Below are 27,515 nucleotides of genomic sequence, written 5' to 3'. Positions count from 1 at the left end.
TTTTTAAATAGTACATTTTGAGTTTGTGATCTCAGAGAATATGAGCTGTCATATTACCTGTGTGTGTGTGTGTGTGTGTGTGTGTCCACAACTACGTGTGTCAGTGTCTCTGTGTCAGCATCTGCATGTGTGCATGCATGCTTTTGCGTGAACACACAATTGTGCGCGTGGACAGTGTCACCTCCTCAATAGTAAACAACAGTTGCCACCTCTGAGCTGCGTCCTTGTTGTCACAGCTCTCTCCTTCAGCTGACCAGCGGAAGCACATTCCCCTCGTAACTTTATAACGACCATTAAAATAAATAGACTCTACTTTTGATTTTTGAAATGTTAAAGGTCTCCTAATTGAGCTGTGTAACACCGCTCACATGTTAGCGGATGATAAATCATTCGGAGCTTCTTACTTGCACAGCAGGAAGAGGGTTAAATCTGTGAAAGGTCACAGCTCATGTTTTAATGATTCTCCATTGCAGACTGTTCTCCGAGCTTAGTTAAACTTGGCTGTTAAATTACACCATTATCGAAACCTCACAGTATATATACAGAACCATAAACATTTTTACATTCCATTTTAGCAGAGACTTTTATCAGACACACACACACACAGTACATATTTGTATGTATAATAGTGGTAGTTACAGAAGATAACCATGGATCACAAGTGTAGTTATAACACTTTTTTTTGTGTTGTTATGACAGTGTTTCAGTGTAGTTATAAGTGTCAAGGAACATTCAGTATTTTAACCAACTTCGATGACACTGCAAATGATGACACTTCTTATGGTAAAGTGTAATTTAATGTTATTGGTTAAAGGTTTAGGTTAATGTGGTCACATGATATTCCTCCTCTGACCTATCAATACATTTGAGTGTGCGTATCTGTGTACAGTACCTGTATGTGGCCAATCAGGGCACTGAGCAGGGAAAGGTCAGCAGTGGGGGTTCTGTGCGGGCACCCTGCTGTGTCCTGGTCTTTATGACCACCTGGGGGTCTCAGACTGGCCCCCAGAGGGCGCTTTGCCAGGTGGTGACCGCCCCCCCTACAGCTGCCTGCCCTCTAGGTTTGAGTGGCACTGTCTCCCTGTGCCAACTGAGCAAGAAAGAATACTTTCTTTCACCAGCTACTGTAACTTTAGCTGGATGAACAGAGAGCAGGATCCATTGGATATACACAAGGTGCTTAAACTAGCCTATTTGTTTAGACTATTGATTTACATATGTTTACGATGGAGATTGTGGAGATGAAGGATAATGACATCATTCAGGCTGACTGTGTTTATCTTTCCTCTATACTCCCGACAGAGAAATATGCTCTCGAACAGCAGAGCAAAACACACACACACCAGAGCCGTAAACTCACTCGCATACACCAGAGCAGTACACACACATTTTTCGACATCCCCCCCTCTTGTTCCTCTTCTGTTTTCTCTTTTCTGCCAGTCATTGTACTGCCTTGATAAGACAGACAGACAGACGGACACAGACAGACGGACACAGACAGACGGACACAGACAGACGGACACAGACAGACGGACACAGACAGACGGACACAGACAGACGGACACAGACAGACGGACACAGACAGACGGACACAGACAGACGGAGACAGACAGACAGACAGACAGACAGACAGACAGACAGACAGACAGACAGACAGACAGACAGACAGATAGACAGTCAGTCAGTCAGTCCACCTGTCAGCCAGTTAAACAACTTGCAAGCAGTCGGCCAGTGAGTCAGTCCCTCTTCCATCCAATTAGTCATCCAGCAAAGCTAGCCGGTCAGTCAGTTATTCCCACAGCCAATCAGCCATTCCCACAGCCAGCCTGCCAGTCATTCTCACAGCCAGCCAGCCAGCTCTTCACGGCACCACCCCATTAATACCGGAGCCCTCTTCATATTTTCATTAGGATGTGAAGGACCTCATCAGTGCGGGAACCTAAGCCGTCTGGATAATTAGTTAAGTATTGGCGGTGGAGAGCGGTGCTCGCTCCGCTCCTCCGCCTCCACCACTGATGACAGCCTCTGACCGCGGCCGGCTCCCCACGCCCATTAGCCAGGGGGCAAAAGACCCCTCCCCCCACACCTCGCCCCCCATCTCCTCCACTTGGCTGATGGGAAATAAATTCCGCCTCCCCCGCCCCCACACACACACACCGCCCCTCACTTCTAGTTAAGGTCCTGGCCATTGTGTTTAATTAAAGAGAGCATTTGAAGGGTAGAATGGCCTTAACCATCATTTAGTTTTTTGTTTCCCTGATGTATTGATTGATTCTAAATGATGATATTGGCATGTTCATTGAAACAAAGCTCCTGACCTTACCAAGATGGCCTTGGTGCTGTCCCGGACAAATCTGTCTTGTTGTGATATCCCCAGCTGATAAAGAGAAACAGGAGTCAAACAGGGAGGGAAGGGGGTTGTGAGTCACATGAGTGCATGAAAAGGAAAGAGGGAGAAAGACAGCGTGTGTTTTTTTCTCTCTATTGGGTGCCCGCCACTGAAATTGAAGCAGTGGGGCTGGGGTCACTTCTGGTGGAGGAGGGTGAAGGAGGGTGTGAACGGATGGAGCAGCTTGAGGGGGTAGGGGGGATGGGGGTGGGGGGGGGGGGGGGTGGAATAGCACCCCGGGGTGGTTGCGGTTGGGTGATGAGAACCAGGCGAGAGCAGCGAGACGGTAAGAGAGATGAGAACATTTGGCAGGACGTTGCCTGGAGACACAGACCCTTGCTCGTCTCACCGAGCAGACAGACATAAAACAACGAGCGAAGAGAAACAGGGGACACCTTTCATCTGCTGGGGGGGGGGGGGGGGAGGGGGAGGGGGAGGGTGTGTCAATGAGACCCCATTTATGCTCTTCCTGTTATCTCAAGTTGAGAGACGCCATTGGGTCGTATGGGGCCGACCCGATAGCCCCCTTGTCCGACGTGCGGTCAGACCTCACCGGCCTCCCAAAATGAAACCAGACCCTCTAGACCCATCCTTCTATATTGTACCGTACCCACCTCACGGTACCTTTATCAAGGACAATACAAATCCAGACCACGACCGCACGTTCAAATCCCACCAGCACCACACATTCAGCCTATCCAGTATACGTCAGACATGCACTCATGTACCTGGACTGTTTGGGGTGGATCAGGTACCTGAACAGAGTCACATCAAAGCTGCTCTGTGGGATGTACGCATGGCTAATGCCTTTTTCTCCTCTTTTCTGCCCCTGCAGGTAGAATGCAAGAAAGCCCAGCCCAAGGAAGTGATGTTCCCCCCGGGCACGCGAGGCCGCGCCAGGGGCCTGCCCTACACCATGGACGCCTTCATGCTGGGCATGGGCATGCTGAGTAAGTACCTGCCCACAGGGCCACACCACTGCTGCATCACAACATGTCCATCCAGGATGGTTGGAATCCCCGTCAGGTGTGTGGAATGTGCCCTGGTGCCGTTTGCGGCCTCGAGCTGTGTTTTCCTTTGAATCCCCTCGTCACTTTGCTCTGTTCTGGCGAGGCTAAACACTGAACGTGATGGGGGACACGCGTGTCTCCGCTTCCCCTGGCTTCACCAGCTCCTTGCCCGGCTGAAAGTAACTGACAGTGCACATATAGAGAAGGCATACACACGCTGGGCTGTGTGCAATGACGCTGACATCATCGGTATAAGTGATGCTGACATCATCTGCAAAAAGGGGCTGTGACCTCTGTCTGTAACCCCGAAGACAATGACCTCATTGGCATATATAGCCTATGGGAGTTTGATGTTATTAGCATTTAGAGACTATGACATCATATGCATTTAGACACTATGACACTTTGGAAACCTATATAGTGAGACTATAACATACTCTGCATATAAGGACTATGACATCATCCACATTTAGGGATGGGGGGCTTCATTTAAAGACCATAACATAATGAAATCCTCTGCATATAGGGACCACAAGGCTGTGACCTCATTTTCAAATGTAAAGAGACAGTCATCTGCATATATGCAGATCTGCTACACGTTGCTTAGAGTGACAGCAGCTAATCACTGCATATCCCAAACCTTGTCATTTTCCTGTCTCACTGACTCCGACACCCACATACACGCACACAAACACACACATGCATACACACACACATGCATACACACACACAGAGTCTGACATGACAGCAAGGGAAATCACTAGCTCTGCATGCGAAACGCCACTGACGGGACCGCCTGCCAAACGTGCATGAGTGAATAATAGGTGGGGTGGTGGTGGGGGGGGGGTAAAGTGGAAGGCCTCCCCTGTGGACCCCTCCACACTCACACATCAGCAGGAACACACCAGAGGACACGCAGCGGTCCACCTTGTACCCACGGACAGACTGCACACGTGCACCCAGACTCTCCCATCTCCCCACCCCCACCACCTCAGATTTCTCCCAAGTTTAATTTGACAAGAAGCTAGGATTCGAGGAAGGCACTCCGATTTCTCTCTCCCTCCAGTCGACGCGTCAGCCCCTTGCTTTACTGACAAGAGATAATTACTGTGAGATTGATCGTCTGCCGAAAGTAACTGAAGCAAATAAATCGTTTGATGCCGCGGCGCTGAATCCGTAACACAGCTAATGGAAGCACCCATATAGGTCGGACCAGCCTACCCATAATTTGACTTGATTAAGTGCGCTTACGGAGGTGGTTTATATGAAAAGTGCTATTAATAATCTAAGATACACACACACACACACACACACAGGTAGACACAACAATAAATACACATTTTTCCATTTTCACTTTATCCTACCCCAACCCCCCAGTCCAGCAAAGCAGGAGCTAGGCATTACACTACTAAATGGGCAGGAAAATTGAAGTAATGTTAAGTTCGAAATGCATTCTTTCTTTTGTCAGTCTTCTATAATCCTGAATAATATGATCCGGGTGTAATACCAGGTTTGTAGTGAAGGAGGGGAAGACAGGGTTAGACAGTGCGTGTCCTTTCTGTAAGATACGCCAAGATGTGTGTTCTCCATATGGTCTGTTTTCTTAAGGACTTTCTGGAAGGGGCGTCTTGTTCTGTTGTACATGCAACAGCAAATATGTGGTGACATTACAGTAAGTGCTCTGTCAACAGACGCTCAACAGGTATCGGATGTGAATTTTAGGGTGGGGGTTATTTACAGTGCATACGACTGAATGGAACAGCACAGTCTTGTTATTCCTGAAGTGCCTACGTTTTCTAAGAACACACCGGAAGGGTTATCTCCATAGTGACGCTGATGTTAAGCAAGCAGGATGTTGCCCCAGCGTGGGGAGGAGTCTGAGGAGGAGGGAGAGAGAGAAGGAGGATGTTCCGCAGAAGAGAGCGAGACACTCTGGCGACATGGCGGTGAAGGGAGTGGCCCCTTATCTAAATGAAAGTCAATGCCGAAACGTTTGTCAATTTGCATAGGAAAAAAAAACAAAAACATCTACAACACTCATTATTTAGCCAATGGTAATTCCTTACTTGCCCGAATCTCATTAAAAGCCCCCTTGTGCGCTTCGCTTTGTTTACGGCACCTAATCGAGCCATTTATCTTTATTGTGTTAGCGGGCCGCATGTATGTTTGCTGAAATTAATACGCATTTAAGACCTCAATACCCCCACCCCCACCCCGCTTACACCCCTCATAGCTTTAACAGATGGGTAATTGATTTAAAAGTGAATCTGAACTGTTGAGCCATAAAATAGGTGCATTAGTATGCATATTAATCTGTGCGTCGAGGGGGGGGGATCAAGGATGGAGCTGGTTGGGGCCAGATAAAGTGACAGACTTTATTTACAAAGATGCTCTGTGAGACGACTTGAGGGGGGGAGGGAGGGGGGAGGGAGGGAGCTGAGGTGGAAACAAGTGCCATAACGGGACCCGCACACATACGCACACGTCACAGAAGTGTGCACACTCAGGGTGAGGTATTCCCATCCACATATGCTGAGCTTCTCGTGGAGGACCCCTCTGCTCTGTCTGTATTCCCCTCAGACAGCACGAGGGAGCACAGCCATGATGCTCTCACATGGTCAGGTCAGGGAGGAAACAAGGCAGAAACACACACAAATGCATACCACACACTCGACCACTGGCACAGCGACGCACCCACAGAACGACACTTCAACCTACTCCAAGGTACACAACACAAGGAGACTCGCACACCGACACTCATAAAACCACTCACATGTACTAACCCCTACACACACACACACACACACACGCACACACACACACAGAGTCGCAGCTGTGATGATGTGCCTTTCACTTCAGCCTCGGCTCCACTGTCACGTACGGAGCTTGCCCAGCCACCTGGAAAAAGGTTTGAGAGACTCTTCTCTTTCAGACTCGGCCTTTGTTCGCTGCCACAATATACTTGATCCGATGACTGTGGAATAGATGTGTGGCTACGTGTGTGTAGGTGTGCCTGTGTGCATTTAATAATGCACCTTATGTCTGTGCGCGTGCGTGTGTGTGTGTATAGATCCAGATGTCTGTGTCATTTCCAAGCAGCTCACCGTTCAGACACAGCCGAAGCTGAGTAAGAGATAATGGCTTGTGTGTTTGTGTTCATCTGTAACAGACAGTAGGATGTGACAGAGGGCATGTGAGTGTGCACGTGCGTGCGTGTGTGTGTGTGTGTCTGCTGAATGTCAGCGTGTCTGTGTGTGTCCCACTCACACAGACAGTAGGTGGCTGATGGCTGATGAAGTGGAGTGGAGACCTGAGGGCTGTGTTGTCCCTCCCCCCCCACACCAGCACCATCCCTGTACCCTGGAGCTGCTGGCATGCCACTGTGTTCACCTCCCCCCTGCCCCCCTCCCATCCCACACACACACTCACACTCTAACCTATCCCCCCACTGTCAATAGGGCTCCGCCACACTCTCCTATTCACACACATGCAAGCGCACAGTCCCACAGCCAAGCCCCCCTTTAACTAAATGTCACAGGAAAAGCCCCGTGTCATGTATATTTAGCTTCCAAGCTTGGCATTTGCTCCTCTGTAAGAAGAAAAGTACACAGGGGAAGGAGGGAGGGAGGGAGGGAGGGAGGGAGGGAGGGAGGGAGGGAGGGAGGGAGGGAGGGAGGGAGGGAGGGAGGGAGGGAGGGAGGGAGGGAGGGAGGGAGGGAGGGAGGGAGGGAGGGAGGGAGGGAGGGAGGGAGGGAGGGAGGGAGGGAGGGAGGGAGGGAGGGAGGGAGGGAGGGAGGGAGGGGAGAGGGAGGGGGAGGGGGAGGGGGAGGGAAGGGGGAGGGGGAGGAAAAAGAGAGGGAGGGAGAAAGATTGAGAGACAGAGGGGGAAGGAGAGGGGGAGGGAGAGGGGGAGGGAGATTGAGAGAGGGGAGAGAACTGGCCTCTGTCATGCCTCAGAAAGCATGCAGCACCGTGTCACAGGTAGAAGAGAGACGACTCACTCTGACTGGCCAGATGAAAAGAGCTTTCTCCTTATGTTGCTTTAAGAAGCGAGTGTGTTGGTTTAAGAACTCAACAAGCCTCATGGACATTCATGGCGGGTTGGAGGTAAACCTCTACTGTATAGCCAGTGGATTATCAAGGATCAAGTGCTTGACACAATATCCACCTCTGATTGAGACATGAGTAGTTATGCAGTAGTGAATCTCTTGTACATGTGACCACATGACCAGACATTGGGCATTATTTTTATTGCATAGCTTCCCTAATGGTGTCCAAATACTGGGTTTGTGAATAACAAACCACAATGTTCACCCTCCTCCCACCAAACATCAACCACACAATGTAAGGTATTATATATTTGTCAGACTGTCATCGTGGTAGTTTTGACCATTACTCAACAACTCGTCTGGACAATAAGAAATGTAGGAAACAGGGTCACCCAAACTCATTTTTTCTGTAGGAATGTTTTATCGAACTTTCTTTTTATATGAGAGTCAGCAATGGAGCGTGTCATTCACACAAATAACGTGGTAACCTACATTTCCCCCCAAACAGTTTTCCTTCCTTTAAAAGGCTTTCATTTCTGCCTGTCGTGCATATGCTCCACACACTCTCTCACAAACAAACACACACACACACACATACACACAGCCCAGAATGTTTTAACAGTCTCCTGTTGCTGTTTTGCAGCAGGGGGCCAGTAGGGCAGAATTTCGAACAACCAGCACATCTCATCCTGCCACACGGCTCAAGCCTCCAGTCTGGCAGCCGCACAAGTCCAGCGTGTGTGTTGGGTCCCGTCCCAATCATGCACTCCCCTCTAATCCTCCACCGTGACCAGGACAGACTTGAACGGATGCAACATGACAAACACTGCTGATACGTTTTTGTTTAGTTTTTTTTTTTTTGGGGGGGGGGGGGGGGGGCGCGCACATGTACACACGCCAACACTCGATATCAGTAGTAACGTAACCAGTGTGTACTACCAGACTGGAAAGAGAGCGAAGGAACACTTGTGAACTATTGTCATTAAAAATTTCTGCATCAGCAAAGATAGCAACAGCTGCAGAAGAAAACAAAAAAAGGAAAGTCAAACCTAAACAGATTGCCAAGTAAATTCCCAAACAGCAGACTCAGTGTCTTTTTCGCCACTTTGGACTGACTTTAAGCTATCGCTTCATCGTACCCGCCTCCACCCCCCCCCCCCCCCCTTATTGTTTCCTGTGCTGTATCTGTGCAGGTATTAGCGGACTGGCATTGGCCAGCCAGTGAAAGACACTGTTATAATCCCCGATGTCCTGGACCCAAATCTCATCCACTCATTGTCTTACTCACCGTGGTGTCCTTCATGATCGATTAGCCCGCGCCATAAAAGAAAGGCTATCGATCAATGACACTCGTGTCTGGGTGTGTGTGAAAGACATGCTCACTTGTCCTACCTCTTTACAAGAGGATGTCTGGGTGTTTGTGTGTGTGTGTGTGTGGAGCACGTACGGTTTGTGAGTGAGTGTGTGTGTGTGTGTGGTCTAGGACAGCATGGCCAGGAAGGTTCCTACTGATTTCCTAGCAGCTCATACTGTGAGAGACAGTGTGTGTGTGTGTGTGTGTCTTTCAGGAACCTAACGTGGTTAACACAACTCTCCATTTCCTCCTCTCATCTCCAAGGTTACCCCAATATCGTTGCGACGTATGGCCGAGGATACACCGGCTTCGCCCCCAGCTACAGCTACCAGTTCCCCGGTAAGTTCCATCCAGTAACCCGCTGTGTTGGTCTACGCCCGCCCACCAGGGTGGGTTAATGGACCCCCTGCGGCTTCCCAAACATCCTCAGCGCTTCTCCAACCCCCACACCCCCATCTCCACACTCACCCCATTAACATTCCCACATAGGCACTCATGCATAACGGTAGACAAATAAATACAGTAAGCTCTATCTACCGTGTGTGTACACACACACTCACACACACAAACGCACACACACACACACACACACTTGGGGGAGCCCCAGGGTGATCATGTCACTCCAGTAGAAGGCTGCATCCCTTCCTGGTATGTCGGCACACCATTATCAGCCTGCTGGCTGGGGAAACAGATGCACCCCCCTTCTTTCCTCTCCCTCCCTTTCAAATGTGATTTGATAAGGTAACATTATGCAATTATTTCACCATTCACTTCCCATAAAGACCTTTACGATGCAAAATGCCAGAGTTGAGCCCAGAAGCTGCCAACTGCACTCAGTGGTAAGACACTCTTCAGGCACGATTTCATGCTTTATTTAAACGTGTTAGATGCGTGCGTGCGCGCGCGCGTCTACCTTCTCTTGGCATCAAAATACCAGTGTTGGCAGCGTGCTTGCAGAGTCAGGAACTGTCCCGAACATGAACAGCAACGTTACTCAGCTTGCATTTGTGGAAGGAGGTAGCACGTCAGCCCCAAAGTGTCCTCTGCTCCTCATGCCTGCTTGTGAACCAGTGTTGGTTGTTGATCCTAATGACAATCTCCTTTTGGTGGGAACTGCACATCGACACCGCTCCACCTTCAAAGGAAAGAACTGCCGATGAATATTAGAGTTAGTGTCGGCACTGTGTGTTCCTCTAAGCCGTGATTTGTAATTAACAGCGTACAGTAAGTAAACAGTAGAACACAGGAGGCACTGGGGGGCTGCTTGTTCCCTCTGTGTGCCCCTGTACACCGCTGAAGGATCGCTTCAAACGCATGGAGTTCAGACAGAATAATACTAAATCGAATGGATACGTTAGTGACGGGAAAATGAATAATGAAGTGGTGTAAATTGGCAAGGGCTAGTGAAAACCAATGGTGTGACTAAGCCTGGGGAAAAAGGATTAAAACACATCACACTCTCTCTGTCTCTGTCTTTCCGTCTCTTGTCTTTCTCTGTGTCTGTCTCTCTTTGTCTGTCCCACTCTTTGTCTCTCTTTATCTCTCTTTGTCTCTACACAAGCTTCCTCTCTTCAGGAAATCCCCCCCACTATGGAGCGGGCACACACAGTCACTGAGACACACATACATGCACATACATAGCTGGGGTTCAGCTATGGTAGGCTTTGCAAAAGCTCCAAATCTCTCTGCGCAACTCTCTGTCTAACTCTCTCTGTTAGAAACAGTGGTCACATGCAGTCTTTTGATATTTGTATTCAGTCATGTTGGAATGGATATGCTAAGCGGAGGATGAAATGCAGTGCCCCAGGTTCGGCTCACTAATCCATCCTTTAATACCAGACTCTCGGTGATGATATAGAATGTTTTTTTAGTTCTTCTCACCATACCCGGATACAAAAAGCAAATGAAATCAAGTCCCCACAGTGAGAGTTATAACAAACAGAAGGCTTCTGTTTCTACTTAGGCTTTCCTCCCTCTCCTCCTCCCTCCTTCTCCTCCCTCCTCCTTTTCCCGTCCTCCTCCTGCTCCCTCCTGCTCCCTCCTGCTCCTCCCTCCTCCTCCTCCTTCTCCCTCGTCCTCCTTCTCCCTCGTCCTCCTCCTCCCTTTTCCTCTTTCTCCTTCTACCTCTCCCTCCCATGTTGGCACTAGCAAAAAGACATAGAGAGAGCAAGGGGGCTGATTGCTCGGGGTTAACTTTGGCGCTTTGCTCTAATCCCCTGGCTTTTGCTGTAAAATGATCTAGCCTCAGCACTGGGCACAGGCCCGGCCCCTGTTCTGTCTGCCTATGATTTTCAGATAAGGCCTCAGTGACCTTGCCGGGTGGACATGTAAGGTGAAAAACCTTTTTCTTCCTCTCTCCTTGTCACGTCTGGGGATTCCGCATAAGCTCACTTGCTCGCGAGGTTAAAAATTGACTGTTGAAAAGGAGCTAGTTTTTCTTTTTTAAGCACTGCCCTTAATCCTCACAGGAGACTGAATTTGGAGGTCTGATGGGGAGGTGTGTGTGTGTGTGTGTTTGTGCGCCAGCATGTATCCATAGTGCAAATGTTATTTGTACCGGTGAGTGTCTTTACTGCCTTTTCCACTCACCCTCCCAATGTCTGAGACATTTTGATGTCATTTAGTGCCTATTTCTTTTACCGGAGTTGCTCCAATTCACACATTTTCACACTGAATTGTCTTTCTTGTGCTATTCTTATAGACCCATATCATTGAATGTGCTCCTCATTATAGCTCTGGTTCAGTCTGCGCGGTGACAATAACAACATGGGGGGAAAAGGCAATGATTACAGTTTGCGAGCCTGGCTTTAAATTTGCTTTTGTGTTTTCCTCTCCACTGACGGCTATGAGATATGCTGCCTCAGGATGCCATTGCGCATCTAGAAATACAATCATTTTGCGTGTGTGTGCGAGAGAGAAGAGCGTTTGTTTCGACCGTCTTCTGAATAGCACATGGACATGAAACACACCCTCCCCCACCAAACCCTACTGCAGCAAGGCTGCTCCCCCCCTCTCCTGGAGGCTGCCCCCCCCCTCTCCTGGAGGCTGCTCCCCCCTCTCCTGGAGGCTGCTCCCCCCTCTCCTGAAGGCTGCCCCCCCCTCTCCTGAAGGCTGCCCCCCCCTCTCCTGAAGGCTGCCCCCCCCTCTCCTGGAGGCTGCTCCCCCCTCTCCTGGAGGCTGCTCCCCCCTCTCCTGGAGGCTGCCCCCCCCTCTCCTGGAGGCTGCCCCCCCCTCTCCTGGAGGCTGCTTCCCCCTCTCCTGGAGGCTGCCCCCCCCCTCTCCTGGAGGCTGCTCCCCCCTCTCCTGGAGGCTGCTCCCCCCCTCTCCTGGAGGCTGCCCCCCCCTCTCCTGGAGGCTGCCCCCCCCTCTCCTGGAGGCTGCCCCCCCCTCTCCTGGAGGCTGCCCCCCCCTCTCCTGGAGGCTGCTTCCCCCTCTCCTGGAGGCTGCTCCCCCCTCTCCTGGAGGCTGCTCCCCCCTCTCCTGGAGGCTGCCCCCCCCTCTCCTGGAGGCTGCTCCCCCCTCTCCTGGAGGCTGCTCCCCCCTCTCCTGGAGGCTGCTTCCCCCTCTCCTGGAGGCTGCCCCCCCCTCTCCTGGAGGCTGCTCCCCCCTCTCCTGGAGGCTGCTCCCCCTCTCCTGGAGGCTGCTTCCCCCTCTCCTGGAGGCTGCTCCCCCCCTCTCCTGGAGGCTGCTCCCCCCTCTCCTGGAGGCTGCCCCCCCCTCTCCTGGAGGCTGCTCCCCCCTCTCCTGGAGGCTGCCCCCCCCTCTCCTGGAGGCTGCTCCCCCCTCTCCTGGAGGCTGCTCCCCCCTCTCCTGGAGGCTGCCCCCCCCTCTCCTGGAGGCTGCTCCCCCCTCTCCTGGAGGCTGCTCCCCCCTCTCCTGGAGGCTGCTCCCCCCTCTCCTGGAGGCTGCTCCCCCCTCTCCTGGAGGCTGCTTCCCCCTCTCCTGGAGGCTGCTTCCCCCTCTCCTGGAGGCTGCTTCCCAAAGAGGAAGCGCTTGAGTCACACATTGCCTGTCCAACGGCGTGCATCCAGTCCCCTCCCTCCCTCCCACAATCCCTCCCACCCCCCCACCCCCCTTCTCCACCCCTCCCTCCCCTAAGAAGCGAGCCAATTGTCTCCTTGTTTTCCTCACACCGGGTTTTTTAGCGTCGCAACGCAGCGCACACTGATGAGAGCTGAAGGGTGGCGGCGTCTGGGCCGCGGAGCGCCAAGGTCACAGCCTGGGAGTGCCGGGGCGCCCTGCGAGAGACAGCAGCGCCAAGGGCTGGGCTGAGGGATGCGCTCCTCCCCACAGCCTCCCTCACCTGGCTCCTTTTGAAGGGGTTGCCTGGAATTGATGTTTCACTTTTGATTAGGTCCTAATCAGTTATGCAAACAGGAAAAGAGGGCGATGGATGCTCCCCCCTGGCACAAGCGCACACTATCTCACACACACACACACACACACACGCTTTCTCTCTCTCACACACACACACACAACACACGTAAACTGGCAGACAAGCAGAAGTGCACACACATACACGCCGGCAGCCAGACAGATAAACACACTCATACGGACACAAACACACTAGGGTTGGGCGGTTCGAGAGAGGAGCTGAAGAAATTCTCTCTCTCTTTCTCTCTCCCATTCTGTCTTTCCACCACTGGCTGTCTCATTTCCAAAGAGAGCGTGATCTCATGTCGGCCATAAGGAGTGTGTAAAACACCCCTCAGAGTTCTGTTTAACCAATCAGCATCTGAACTGAAGCCTTCCTGACGTCACACCTGCATCTCGACCTTGCTCTCCGACCCCCCTGTAGTCAGTAAGAAGGCGGGGGGGGGGGCGAAGACAGGTAGACAGAGAATAAAAACGTGATTCTTAATAGAGGTATTAATGTCCATTTCCAAATGCTTTGTTTGCAGGAGTGTGTGCAAATGCATGTGGGTATTGGGATTTCGACAGGGAAATGGACAGAGCTGGTAGAGAATGGAAAAGGGAAAACATGATGAAGAAAGGAGAGGGAGATGATGACGGCCAGTTGGTTGCTGTCTTGATGAAGGTCTTGAATGGAGGGATAAGGAGAAGGAGAGGGAGAAAGAGAGAGGGAGATTGAAAGACAGAGAGCGAGAGAGCACAGGCAGCTGTTTCCTCTCATCCACAAACAGTGGGTGAAAATCACCTCTAATTGAAAAGCCTGCTTATTAACCCAGTAGGAGTGCAGAGGCCAAATGACTTGAACATGTTAGAGGCTTACAGTCACACACTTTAAAGCAGGCGGTTGGCTCATTTGGAGGTCATTCTACACAGTTGTGTGTGTGTGTGTGTGTGGATTAAGCATGTGATGTGTGTTTATTGAGTGGGCCTGGCCTCAGGTCACAGTAGGGGTCAGCTCACTGAGATTGATGCTGCTGTCAATCACACTAACACACACATACACAAACACACACATGCATTTGCACTCACTCACGCAAAGCCAGCATATGGAAATGGACATTAATACCTCTACCAAGAATTCTGCTCCTCACAGGCAGAGCCCTAAACAGCCCCACAACCATGTGGCCCATTGCCTGTTGGAGGGTTATTACCAACAGGAGCTCTATTGTAAACAGACGCCATTTTGGCACCATTCCAGAAGGCAGAAAACTGTGGGAGTATTTTTGCCAATTCTTTCTGCCTTTCTCTTGGGCTGTTTTTGACCTGGTATGGTGGGTCTGTCTGTCTGCCTGTCTGCCTGCCTGCCTGCCTGCCTGCCTGCCTGTCTGTCTGCCTGTCTGTCTGTCTGCCTGTCTGATCTGATGGAGGTGTTGCCTCGCTCTCCTGACAACCTTGCTGCTCTTCCTCCCTTGAAGAGCCCTACACGAGTCACACACGCGGGCGCACCTTCTGTTGCTTACCAAGGACGACACGCCACTTCTACGGGAAATGACGGCTGTACGGTGACATGGAGAAGAGGGGTCGGAGGAGAAGGAAGAAAGGAAAAAGGGGTGAAGCGTTGAAAGAGAGAGTGATAGAGTGAACAAGAGAGGTAGAGAAAGTGTTGGAGAGAGTTCGCCTCCCCCCCAACCCCCCCCCACCCTCACGTCCCCCCCCCCCCTCCCCACCGACATAGCTCCCAGGTCTCGCCCTGCTAGCTGGTAATTGCCCTCATTGTGAGGCCGGCACAGCGGAACGCCTCCCAGCACCCCCCAGGTGTCATCCTGTCGCCCCAGCGACGCCACCCAGTCCTCTAATTGCATGTCGCACCATGGCTTCTTGCCTTGTGTGTGAGAGAGTGCGGGGTGTTCTGTTCTGGATGTGCCGTCAATGAGGCACGACTGGAGATGGACGCCTAGGGAGCTGGACGACATTCTGGCCCTCCTCTCTACCACCATCTCAGACGCTGTTAGTATCCCATGGTAGGACGCCCGCCGCCCAAGTGGGACTGCCACAACCTTGGTCTGACTTACAGTTTTTTGGGGAGCGCCATTCGCATTGGCCTGCCCCGGCGCCCGGCACGCCTCGACCCGGGCCAGGGCTCTTCAGTATTGATGAGCAAAACCATTACAAGCGGAGGCTGTCAAACGCTACTCGTCTAGGGTCACTCTGCTGTCACATAAGTGGTCTACCATAGCAGAGAAGGGTCTATTACTGTACACTCGCTGGTGACTTTTTTTTGCAGAGCCTTCGAGGCATTGTTGTCTGTGAGCTGTTACATCATTTGGCTGGAGTGGAGAATAGACCCCACATCTCATCTCCTCCACCCCCCCCCCCTCCCCCCTCCCCCCTCACCCCGCTGGGTGCTCTGGGTTCAGTTGCAAACAGGCTCCCCATGTCTGTCTCCCCGACCTGTATTATTTTCCCATTAGTTTCAAAAAGGCCCGGTCATCACCTGGAGAGAGACAGCCGGCAGCATTGCCAGGTTCTGAAAGCCGGGCCGGCGTGAGAGGAGAAGAGCCTCTTGTGTTTCGGTCTAGTGGACACTAGTGTACTGGTAGGACTGCTCCCAAGTGGGAGGGATGGATGGTTAGATGGATAGATGGGAGGATGGATAGATGGGAGGATAGATAGATGGAGAGATGGGAGGATGGATGGATGTGCCAATTGTGTCCTTCCACGGCCTAATGCCTTGAAAAAGCCTTTTTGCGTACGGCCATAATGCTTTATTGTGGGTGCCCCCCCTACCCCTCCCTCCACGCCTCCACCCCTCCTCTCCTCTCCTATCTGTCCCAAAACATCACAAATTGCTGTGAGTGCAATTGTGGGAAACCAAGATAACTTTGCAGTAGGGGCGCACACACACATCCACACAAACACACACGACTTTTTATCAGTGGAGGCTATTTACTCTCCAGCTCAGGCCCACTGTTAATAGGAGCTGAGGATAAGTAAGCCATTTGAGCAGACGAAGGGCCCTCTCGGCACCAACATAATAAATGATATATTAAGCTTTGGGGAAATCATAACTGTGAAGCTAAGCTTTTGCCTATCTCACTCACTCTCACCAATCTCCCTTTAAGTGTATTTTTGCTCTCAGTGTTCTTGGCACAGTGTAGACAGTCTTTATCTGGGGTGTTATATTGAACTATACATACAGTGACAGTCTATTCAGTGGCTAAGCACACATTTTCATGCTTCGTATCTTCAGTTCACACTTCCCTTACCCGGCGACATTTCACATCTCATTGAGCCGAATAACGTTTTCGACACCCGATTTTTTTTCTGTCCCCTCCTGCTTTTTCCCTCTCATATCAGGTTTCTCATTAGACGATTGTGTGAGGTGGTGGGCGAATTGGGGGTGAATGGTGTTGTCGTGAGTAGTGGGAGACCTGAACCCCCCCCCCCCCTCCCCCTTCCCCACAGCCTTCTCTTTGCACATGCTCAGTGCCTCCAGTCTTTCCTCGGAGTCTCGTCTTTGAGCGAGCGCTCGGCACAGCACCCGTCGAGGACTTTTTTTTCCCTTTCGAAGAATGACTCACCGTGCATTCCACTGCACCGTGAATAAATGGCAATGGAGATTGCACTCTTTTCAAATATCCATTCTTCTCTTGCTCCCCCTCCCGCTCTCTCCCCACCCCCCCCCTCTCTCTCTCCCCCTCTCTCCTTTTCTCTTGCTTTTCCATTTTCATTGCTCATTTTTCACGAGCCAACCATCGTTTTTTTTGCCTCCACCACAAATCTTTTTGTAAGCTTCAAAAATGCCTGCCTTGGTGACAAACCTGACTTGTACAGTATGGTACAAGGGAACCCCCTCTAGACAGGAGGAACACACACACCATACAACTTTCGCTCCTCATGTTTACTACAATCTGTCAAACTCCCCTTGTCAATTGTCATACAGCAAACATGCTGTATGTCCCATATTTACAAAAGGATCAACATATACCAAGAGGGAGAGATTGTAAAAGCCATAGGTCATTAGAGGTGAGGATGATGGCTGTATAAATGGGGAAGGGGGGGGCAATAATGATGATGAATGGATGAAATTAAGAGAAGGGGGGAGGAGTTTGGCACTGCATCATAAGCAGAAACCCCCTCACCCTAAAATAGTATTTGGGAAAGCTTATCTGCTGTGATGTGCACACTCTTGTACATGTGCACTTGTGACCAGAATACACAAAACAAATGTCTAACATCACGGACATCCATCAGAAAGTTTCATCATCCTGCTGCAAATGACTGCGATATTCTACACGGCTCTATGTTAAATCAAGGCTGCCAGTGCAGAGGGCTGCAGCACAGCCTGGTCCCATCCTCGCTAGGTGTCCTTTCCTCATCTCAAAAGCACACACACACGTCACACACACCCCTCACATGCACACACCCCTTACACACACACACCCCTCACACACACACACACACCCTTCACACACACACACCCCTCACACACACACACACACACCCCTCACACACACACACACACACACACACACACACCCCTCACACACACACACAACTACATCCTGACCTTCTGTGTCCCAGTCCCTGTTGGGATCCTGAGCTGCCCCAAAAAAAACTCTCACCCACATCGCTACTCGGCTCAAAAAAGGCTCAAAAAACCTAAATATTAGCTTCATCTTCCCGGTCATAAAAGCCCCGTGAAATAGATTTAAGTGGTCTCAGAGGCTCCCTCTCTAGGGTGGAAGAGCCAGCATTGAGGCCTGTTCTTTGGACAACAATAAGCCAGAGATGCATACTATCATTCACCTTGCCTGATCCTGTACTTTTCATAAAACCACTCGGGAACTTCGCTCAGGCTAAGCCACTAGCAGCGCGTGTGGATGGTGACCCTGGCTGTGAATACAGGGGCTCAAGGAGAAACAAGGTGGCTCCCAAAAACATAGGATTTTAGCAATTGCACCATTAGTCTACAGTACATATCATTTTTTGGTGACAGTCTGTGTCCTAGTGTCAAGATGATGAAGTTAACACATTCAGGTGTAAATTGAGGTTTCTTTGAATCCCATGCAAATGGAAAGAGTTTGTGGTTGCGTTAAACTGTTGGCAGGGAAGTAGAGGCCGAAGGAAGAAGAGAGAAGGTGCTCCCTGTCGTTCATCTGTTCGTCATTGCCCTCCCAGTGTATCTTCGACCAGTATGTCTCTTCCCCAGCATGCACCTTGCACCACACTGTGTTCCTGCTGGCTGGGGTAACAACATCATTTTCGGAAAGCACTGTGCGTCCGCCTTAACCCCCGTGACCTGTTAACACAACCCCGCTGGACATGCAATTCAGACTCACTTATACCCCCCCCCCCCCCCGCTGTCTCTCTCTCGCTTTCATATTCCTGTCTTTCTGTCCCTTGTAGTCCTCTCTGTCACTCTCTTCTCTCTCGCTCCACACTTATACGCATCATTTCCCACCCGCCCCTTTTCACTCACTCACTCCCACCTCTCCCCCTTTCTCTCTTTCCTGTGGTGCACTCCCATCTTCCTTCCTTCCTGTGACCCTTCCTGTTTGGATTGAACTGCCCCTTGTGGAATAAGACAGAAGAGCTTTTGGGGTTAGAAGACTCACCTATTATTGTTCTTGACTGTCTGTCTGAGTAGTGTCTTATGAGGAACAAACAAAAGAACATACCAGACTTGGATCTGTGTTCAGACTTGTCCTCCCCTCCCAATCTTGTCCTTCACCATGTCGCCGACGTGTTGATTGCGTTATGGAGCACCAAAATGAGAGATTATTAAGGGCTCTCTCCCAGTGGAAGCAGTGCCCATGGACGAGAGGCCTTTGTTTAATACTGAAGAGACGGGAGACGGCAGTAATTACACGCCGTCCGTCCTGTCTGAGTGCCAGCATCTGCCCGTGTCACTGCTCCATTGTCTGTCAGGCCCCTTCAATCTCCAATAGCCCCGTCGCCGCCTCCGCCCAAACGTGTGTTTTAATTAGCTCCGTCATTATATTTATATCATAATAATGACTTGTGTCCTCCGTGTGCTACGCCTTTTATTGCCCCTACCCCCCCACACACACACACATACACACGAGCACACACATTCACACACACTTTCCTTAATGATGATATTTAATTTCCAATGTCTGAACTCAAATTTTGACAAAGTTGGATCCTTAATACGTCCATGAGATTTTCATTTCTTTGTCTTAATCAATACTGTGGTGATAAGGTTTGCATATTTGTACTTAACAGCATATTAGATATAAACATGGTGCCCAGTACAGTTATAACTAAATAGCTGAGAACATATCCAGAGTATATCTTAAGAGTAAATATCTAATATAGTGTTTAACTGAGTGTAAATAGTGTAATGGTTTCTTTGGAAAGCTCTGAATACTCTAAGATAGTGTTACATACTTGGCAGAGAGTAGAGAGAGAAAAGAGAGAGCAGTCTGATTATATTGCCAATACAACTTGCTGTTGTTGTCCTTCAGCAACAAAACTCCCACCTGTCTTTAAAGCACTGTGGGCGCATAATGCCAGTGTTCTTCCAAGATCTCACACACTCACTGGCAAGACCTTGCACAGACTCACACACATGCTCACACAAGCACACAAACAGTACCAGTTCCTCATCTACATTCCCCTCTCCCCACCGTATGCTACTGGTTGGGCTCGAACGGGGGCTCTCCAATTGAAACTATAAATTCCAGACTCCCAGTCACATAAAAACACCATAAAAGGCGATAAAAAAGTGGAAGTGCTGAAGAGAATGGGTGGTCGCTCTGTCCGAGCCTGTTCACCGTCTGCTTAACCCCTCGCACACAAATAATCCCTGCGCCCCGAGCCCCACAGCCAAGCGGGACTAGACGGGCCGTTTACGCCGCCCCGAGACCAAATTAGCCCCCTGATTGATAGAGTTCCAAAGCATAAACCTCGGCAATCGCCAGCCTGCTTCGCTCTCCCTGCTTTTACGACTTTTTCCTCTTCCGCCTCCCTCATTCTTTCCTGCCTCGACTTTCACGAGGCAAGCCGCTTGGAGCCGGCAAGATAAGTGACTTCAGTGGTGTCCAAAGTGTGCAAGCGTGTTACAAATGTCCATGTCAGCCATCACGGTACGGGATTGTGTTTTTCAAGCTAACTGTACCCAAACGTTGAGGGTTTTTGTTTTCTTGCCAAAAAACTCAGTTCAGAGATGACAAACGCACGCACACACACACACACACACTATTGAAACAGTGCGCAGGAAAAAAAGGGATGTTCTATGGCTTCATTTGGTGGTGTCCCACTCGCCAGTGACATCACTCCGTTGCAAGCGGCCCACTCGTGCCGCCCTCTCTGACGCAGCTGCCCCGTCTCTCCTCCCAGGCTTCCCAGCGACGGCGTACGGACCGGTGGCGGCGGCGGTGGCGGCGGCGCGTGGCTCAGGTAGGGGGGCTCGTGGAAGACGCGGCCACACGGCATACTCTCAGAACGCAGGTAAGCGCTCTGTTGGTATTCTGTGTGGCTGCCGCTCTCTCCATGCTGTTCTCACCAGCCGCCTCTCTGCTCTGTCACACACTCACCTTGCACACACAGGCGTCACTGCGAGAGAGGAGAGGAGGTGGATGAGGCTCCCCCCCATCTCTCTGTCTTCACTTGTTTGTGGTTCAACCAATAGCTTCCGTACCTCTTCTGTAACGATGCCACTAGACAAGGACAAAGAAATACGACCAAATCCTGGATGCACATGTCTTATCCAGTACGATAAACCTTATAGATCCATCTCAAAACTGCCATTTTGGAGCCATATCAGACAAATCTCAATTACAATTACATGTGAGTACAATAACATGAATGTAATTAAACGGAGCCGTTCATCCAGGTTTGCCGCTAAATATAATTTCTCAAGCGTTAGTACAGGCACCCCAACGCACGTTTCTAGACCTTTAACTAGAATTAAGACCATGTCATTCCAATTGTCCCTTCAGCTATTAACCATTAACATCATAAGCTGTTGACATCAATTAAACACATTTAAATTGAGTTTAATTACACTGTGCAAAAGAGTTAGGCGCATTTCTCGGGTGTGGTCTGGTAAGCCAGGCATTATGAGCACATTCATTCCAGAGTCCTACTTAAATTTGTTTTCTCTTTTACTTTTTCCCATGTATCCTTGACCTCCTATTGATCGGGTGGTCAGATAGCTTAATCAATCACTCTGACTTTGTCCACAACCATATACAGCTAAATAAACAAGGGGGAGAAAAACAAGCAGCCAGCCTAAAATTGACAGGAAACATTTTGGCTCGGAGGGTAAAATGATCGCTTCGCCTAATTGGTTGTCAAGAACCCCTCCCCCTCCCTCCGGTTAGTGGTGTGACGCAGTTTGCACTCTGACTGTCAGGGATTGGATGTTCTCACTTCCTGGTCTACCACACTCACACACATCAACACACACACTGACAAACACTTAACAAACACATACATACAAACACAGACACGATGAGTACACACACACACAGCCGAAGTCCGACTGGCACAGTCTCACAGAAACGGCTGATTTAGAAAGTGGCATCTGTGGAAAAACCAAGCCTGTCCAATCGATAGCAAAGCCATGACCAAAAGTCTATCTGAGGTTCCGTGTTTTTCCCCTCCCTTGTGAGCAGACAAGCTTTGTCTCTCGAGGCTAGATGAGAGAAATCAAATCAAAGTAATACCATCAGCTGAGATATCTCCTATGCTACAGGGGAAAGCTCTTATCCAGAGGGTCAGGGGATGAAGGTGTAGGACACAATAAGGGTGCTGAATGAACGAGGTAGACCAATTTGGCTTTAGTCAAGGGCAACCATGGCCATGCATATCAGGGCCAGGACCAGGTTGTTTCGAGCCTCAGAAGGTTGAGGTAATGGGACAGTCACAAACTGACCTCTATGACCTTTTCCAGTCCTCGTGCAGAAGGGAGTAGGCATTCACTTCAAACCGGCCACAACATTTCATGGCAACGAGTCTCTTTCATTGGCCACGTGACTTGAACAACACATTCCTCTGTCTCCGGAATGATTCACTGTCAGTGGATCTTCCCTGCAGATTAGAATGGCAGGCCGGACCGGAGAGCTGACATTTAGACTTGACCTTTCTCTGAAACTTCATCTGGCACTCAGCAGGCTGTCGCATGATTTTTTCATATCCTTTGCTCTGAAGATCATAATGTGTTCTGTCTGATTGGAGATATCACGGAGGATGCAGATGCTACAGTATGAGTCCATATGATGGGTGTTGACCATTTCTTATGTCAGAATTTGTTTGCTTTTACCATTCTTTCAAGACACAGTCTTTATACTTATACATGATCAGGTCTTTGGATGGGGCGGTGTCAAGGTAGTTCCCTACTAGGCCCCGTAGCTTTATGATTTGATTGGAGAACTTAAAACAGCAGTAGCTGTACTAATATCTTAGACACCAAGTTATCTTGACACTCACTCTGCTCTGTCTTAAGCCTGGATGATAGTGCACTTAAATGCTAATCGTTTCTTTTTTTTTTATCACTGAGTCAGACATCTGAAGCAATCAATGCTAAAACATTTTTGGCAGATCAAGAAGTTCCAGAGAGAATGGTATCTGAGCATTGATTTAAGTCTCACTGCAAAAATACAATGAAGATGATTTCACATAATACACAACTCGAGAGGGACATGATTCATTACAGCTACATTCAATTTAGTGAATCATTCATGAGTCATATTGGAAGTGAGTCACATACAAATGTAACAAGGGGTGTGTGTGCGTGCGTGTGCGTGTGTGTGTGTGCGTGCGTGTGTGTGGGGGGGGGGGGCATCAAATAGTCACAATGCTAACTCCAATTACTACCTGTGGAAAAATTGCCTCTTTCATAGCAATTAATACGTTGCTCAAATTCTTTAGCAACATCATAGTCTATTCAGTCTCTGGACTTGAATCCCCCCCCCCACTACCACCACCACCACTTTCTCCACCAATTCCACACTCACCACACAGTCTCTCCTCCAACTCCATGTCTACCTCCCACCTGCCCACATTGTCCTAGATTAGTGAAGCTCATTCTTGCAGGAATTCTACATATCTTTCATTCTGTCACTATAGTCCTTTTGTCCTGGCAGATCAAGGGCAACCAAACCATGCAGACAGCTGTGAGATGTCCATATACATGTGCATATCTACGCATTTCACCATTATATCACCAGAAAAATCCTTTAAGGGCCACTTCTGCAATGTCAGGTGTATTTTGCTGTTAGTATAAATTGTATGTTGTGGTGACTAGGGAAAATGTGACCAGGTTTTGTGTGTGTGTGTGTGTGTGTGTGTGTCTGACGTGGGGGGTTGGCCCCACAGAGAGCCTGTGGCCATGACTGGGTGTTCCCCACCTGAAGCTCCCTCCTCCTTCTCTCCCTCCTCTTCCTCTTCGCTCTCACTCCAGTCCTCTTGGCGCACTCTGTCTGCTGGAAGGTTGGTCCACCCCCCAAACAGCCGTATCCCACCCCAGCCCTGTTGCCTCAGATTCTGACCCCCACCTGTCCATTCCCTCCTCCACTCTCTCCCTCCCACCGTCTTGTCTTAATCCCTAATACCTTTTCACCCGTGCTCATTTCAGTTGCTCGCTCTTTTGTGCATTATTTTACCATATGTATTTCCGTTCAGAAGGAGTACATGGTTCTGTCAGTGTCCGTATAGGGTTCAGTGGCTGGAGGCCTGGCTTGTCTGCATGCCACCTGCAGCTGCGGTCCTGTTAGTGATGAACCATGTTAGTGATGAACATAGTCAAGTAGATTATGGCATTGTTACCACAAATCATCGATGCGCACGAGTTCTTGAACAAAGACATATGGAGTGTACTGTACATGTACCAAGCTAATACAGTCGAAGCAAACTTTAACCAACCAGCTGCTACCTTTTTTGCATCTAGTAATCTATAGCAGTTTAGCCTTAGCATATGTAAAGGACTCAGCAGTCTTTTTCATTCCAAATCTGTTCTGGATGGACTCCTGTGTTTTTAGCACCTGGCAAGAACAGAGATGGTGATTGGCCTGATTGGCAGTGCCATTCTAAAGCAGTGTGGCACTCGTGGCCTGGCAGGACATGATTTCTATTCAGCTGCTATCAGAACGAACTGAGCAAGTGAACTCAGTGCTGCTAACATACCTTTCACTTTTTTCTCTCTCTCTGTCTCTGTCTCTCTCCCTTTGTCAGTGTGAAGTCACACATCTTTATCTTACCTGATATGGAAGTCTGTGTAAGACAAGTGAGAGGGAGTTCGAGGACAGCTGAGTGGACACTGGTTTGTCATGTTGCCCCTTTAGTAGTTTCTCTCCTTGAACCTTTTCCACTTTTTGTCTTCCGTTCTCCTTTTTCTCTGTCCCAAACTCCAGGTGATTATCCTGGGAGAAAAAGAGTATATTCCCCTGCTTATCTAGAGTATCTCAAAAGCTGGAAAATAAATGTTGGAGAACATGGCCATTACGTTAGTTCTAATTGTACATCTGCTAAATAATGTGATAAATCCAGTTGATGAAATAATGTTGTCTAGCCTCCTCTCTCCTCTAACTCATCCCGACTATTTTGATGAACAGCAAGAACAGCCAAGCATTCAGTCAAGAGACAAGGCTGTTGACTCAAACTAGGCCACCCTGCCTTTCACCAACCTCACCCAATTTCTTATGGAGGGTCTGGAAATATTTTGCCTCATTTACAGAGGCCTATCTCTCACTGTGATGAAGACAGATGTACAGATGTGTGTGTGTGTGTGTGTGTGTGCGCTCTCCTCTCACCATCAGTCCGCTCACTCATTTGTGAGCCCCTGTCCACCCCGATTCTCTGGGTGTTTGTTTTCTTGACATAATATGATAGAGGGACAGGTGTGTGTGTGTGTGTGTGTGTGTGTGTGTGTGTGTGTGTGTGTGTGTGTGTGTGTGTGTGTGCGTGTGTGCGTGTGTGCGTGCGTGCGTGCGTGCGATGAGTGATGAGCAAGAGCACCGACGAGGGGTGAAAGTAGAGTGATGGCTGTACTCCTTGTGAGATCCAGGATATACATCATCCATTAGATGTCATTATCCCAGCCTATCTGAGCTCAAAATTAGGCTCTATTATCTATAGATTATTTATGAACTGCCATCGCTGCGGTTGAAAAGATGTCGTCTTTTGTTAATTAGTCACCTATTCAGCTAGAAAAAAGTCCCATTGAGCTGAAAAGTGAAAGCCACCACGGGCAGAAGAGAAAGGAACATCTCCATTCTTTCAAAGTTCCATTCCACGGAAATGAAGCTAATTGCAGATGTTGAAAATCCAAAGCTAATTTCAAAGCATATTTGACAAGCATATAGACACATTTTTGTAAAGGGTGAATGCTGTGCACTCTGATTTGAATGCAGTGCATGTTTGGCGGAAAGAAGAGAGAGGGTGTTAGAGGGAATACCATATGTGTGTCAGCGTGTGCACTTAAAAGTTGAATTGTATGTGTTACTCATGAATAATGTAGGTGCGTGTCCTATGTATGTCCTTATCTATGCGAGATGGCAAAGCCCTTTTGCGGGATCAACAGTTTTTGTGAGTGTTTTTCAAACACGTACACACACACACACTCACCCCAGATGGACCCACAAACTTTGACAGTGTTGCCCCAGGCATATTATTGTGTGAAAAGTTATTTCTAAAGTTGGTGCCATTTCTCCTGGCCACTTTTCAGCTCGTCCAATTTATTAAATGCGTTTCTAGGTGTTTTTGCTTACATCAACAGACAAATTGTGTGAGTAATTTAGCTGACAGGACAGGTGTTAAGCAGTTTCCCCTCCATTAGATATATTCAGACGACCGATTTGGCCGTGTTCACAGCCATCTTAAAAGGCTGCTTCTGCCCACACTTCTCAAAAGGAGTGCTTTAATTGAAGATGACGCCTAACCAAAAAGGCAAAGCTTCCAATTTTACCTGGCCCAAATCTATCATTTTAAATGTTACCTTTACTGTGTGATAAGTTTCACAAGGATAAGCGTCCTGAGCCTCTGTCTCCACATTGCATGCTGGGAAATGGGGTGATTATCAGCATAAGTGATAAACTTGGGAAGGATCCACTCCACCGCGCCTACCTACACCGTTGCCTTGGCAACCAAGAGCCACTCATTTGTTTTTCAGATGAGTAATTACCTCCTAATTAAAGAGGTGTGTGTGTTGGGGAGGTGGTGTAGGAGAGGGGGCATGCAGTTGTGGTCGCTATGATTAACGATTATTTCCTAATCATTATTTAGGACACAGAAAAGGGTATTTGTTTTCTACTGCAGCTCCTTTTTTGGGCAGAGGTGATGTCACTGTGCAGCAAGTTGCAATTGGTTGTGGGAAGGGAGGGACAGGTGCACAGTATGCTGTAGTTCTAGTTAGAAGACAATTCCATAATCAGTCTGAATAGAGACACAGAACTTCAAATGCTGAAGTTGATTTGAGTATTGGAAGGGTTCATGCAATAGTGCATTGTATTGGTTCTTGACATTTGAAAGTGTAAAGTTTTGCACTTTACAGATGCATCGATCTGATTTTCATAACAGTGAACCTCTCTGCTGTTGGTCTTTGTGTGCCTCCCCCCCCCTCCCCCCCCTCTCTCTTCATTGGAACATGCACGCCGGGTGTCAGCTGCGCCATGTTGCCACCCTGGGGGTTGGGGGGGGTGAGGGTTGGGGGGGTGGGGGAGGGGGGCAGGCAGATGTTTCTCTCCCCCATTGCATCTGTCAGGCCATGCCGGCGTCAGACTGAGGTGCTGAATATGCGCTCCGTCATGGAATGCGTCGGGGATCTACGGGGACAAACAGTGATGTAACGAGGCCCTGTGGACACAGTGTGGAGGAGTCTTCTGTGGACGTGTTGGGCTGTGGGTGTTCATCCCTGTGTGTAGGCGCATCTGCGCCAGTGTGGAGCGCTGCATTTGTTTCTTTCATATTAGAAAAGACAGTGTTTTCAGTGTTCTCTGCTTAACATGATCAAGCGTCGATCATAGTTCTAGATTCTCCCGAGCGCTTCTCTAGAATGATTAACCAAACAAAGCAAATCCTCAACAAACACACATTTAATTTCAAACGCACATGATAAGAATATTAGCTCACATAGGTTAGGTTATTATTTTGGCAGGTTTAGATGATTTATTAGAGACGGAGTAGCACCCACACATTCCAACGAATCTGTTCCTGTGCTGGAATTACAAATGGCAATAAACGACTAACTTGATCACACACTCACAGTGTTTCCATATTGAACGTGCAGAGGACACGGCGACCCCTTGTTGGAGAATCCGACCGGCCACCCATTACCATGGCAACTTTGATGTACTGTAGCCAGCGTTGATTTTTAATTCAGCTTCCAAATTTTT

At 49.3% G+C, this 27,515-nt stretch overlaps 1 protein-coding gene across 12 annotated transcripts in view; it reads left to right on the top strand.

The window, feature by feature from the left end:
- The window catches only part of msi2b (musashi RNA-binding protein 2b), a 178,844-nt gene that overhangs the window by 134,245 nt on the left and 17,084 nt on the right, over positions 1-27,515 (top strand). For 11 of the 12 annotated variants that reach the window (XM_084673921.1, XM_084673922.1, XM_084673910.1 and 8 more), the window contains exons 9-11: positions 3,225-3,339; positions 9,067-9,141; positions 20,521-20,580. In XM_084673921.1, coding sequence (XP_084530047.1) covers positions 3,225-3,339; positions 9,067-9,141; positions 20,521-20,580 — 250 coding nt within the window. The remainder of the gene's footprint in view (positions 1-3,224; positions 3,340-9,066; positions 9,142-20,520; positions 20,581-27,515) is intronic. The other variant, XM_084673919.1, reaches the window with a different exon arrangement.

This window comes from Hypomesus nipponensis, chromosome 15 (genome assembly GCF_054491055.1).
Source record: "Hypomesus nipponensis isolate SF chromosome 15, ASM5449105v1, whole genome shotgun sequence".
Taxonomy (NCBI): domain Eukaryota; kingdom Metazoa; phylum Chordata; class Actinopteri; order Osmeriformes; family Osmeridae; genus Hypomesus; species Hypomesus nipponensis.
This window is presented reverse-complemented; position numbering and strand designations above follow the sequence as displayed.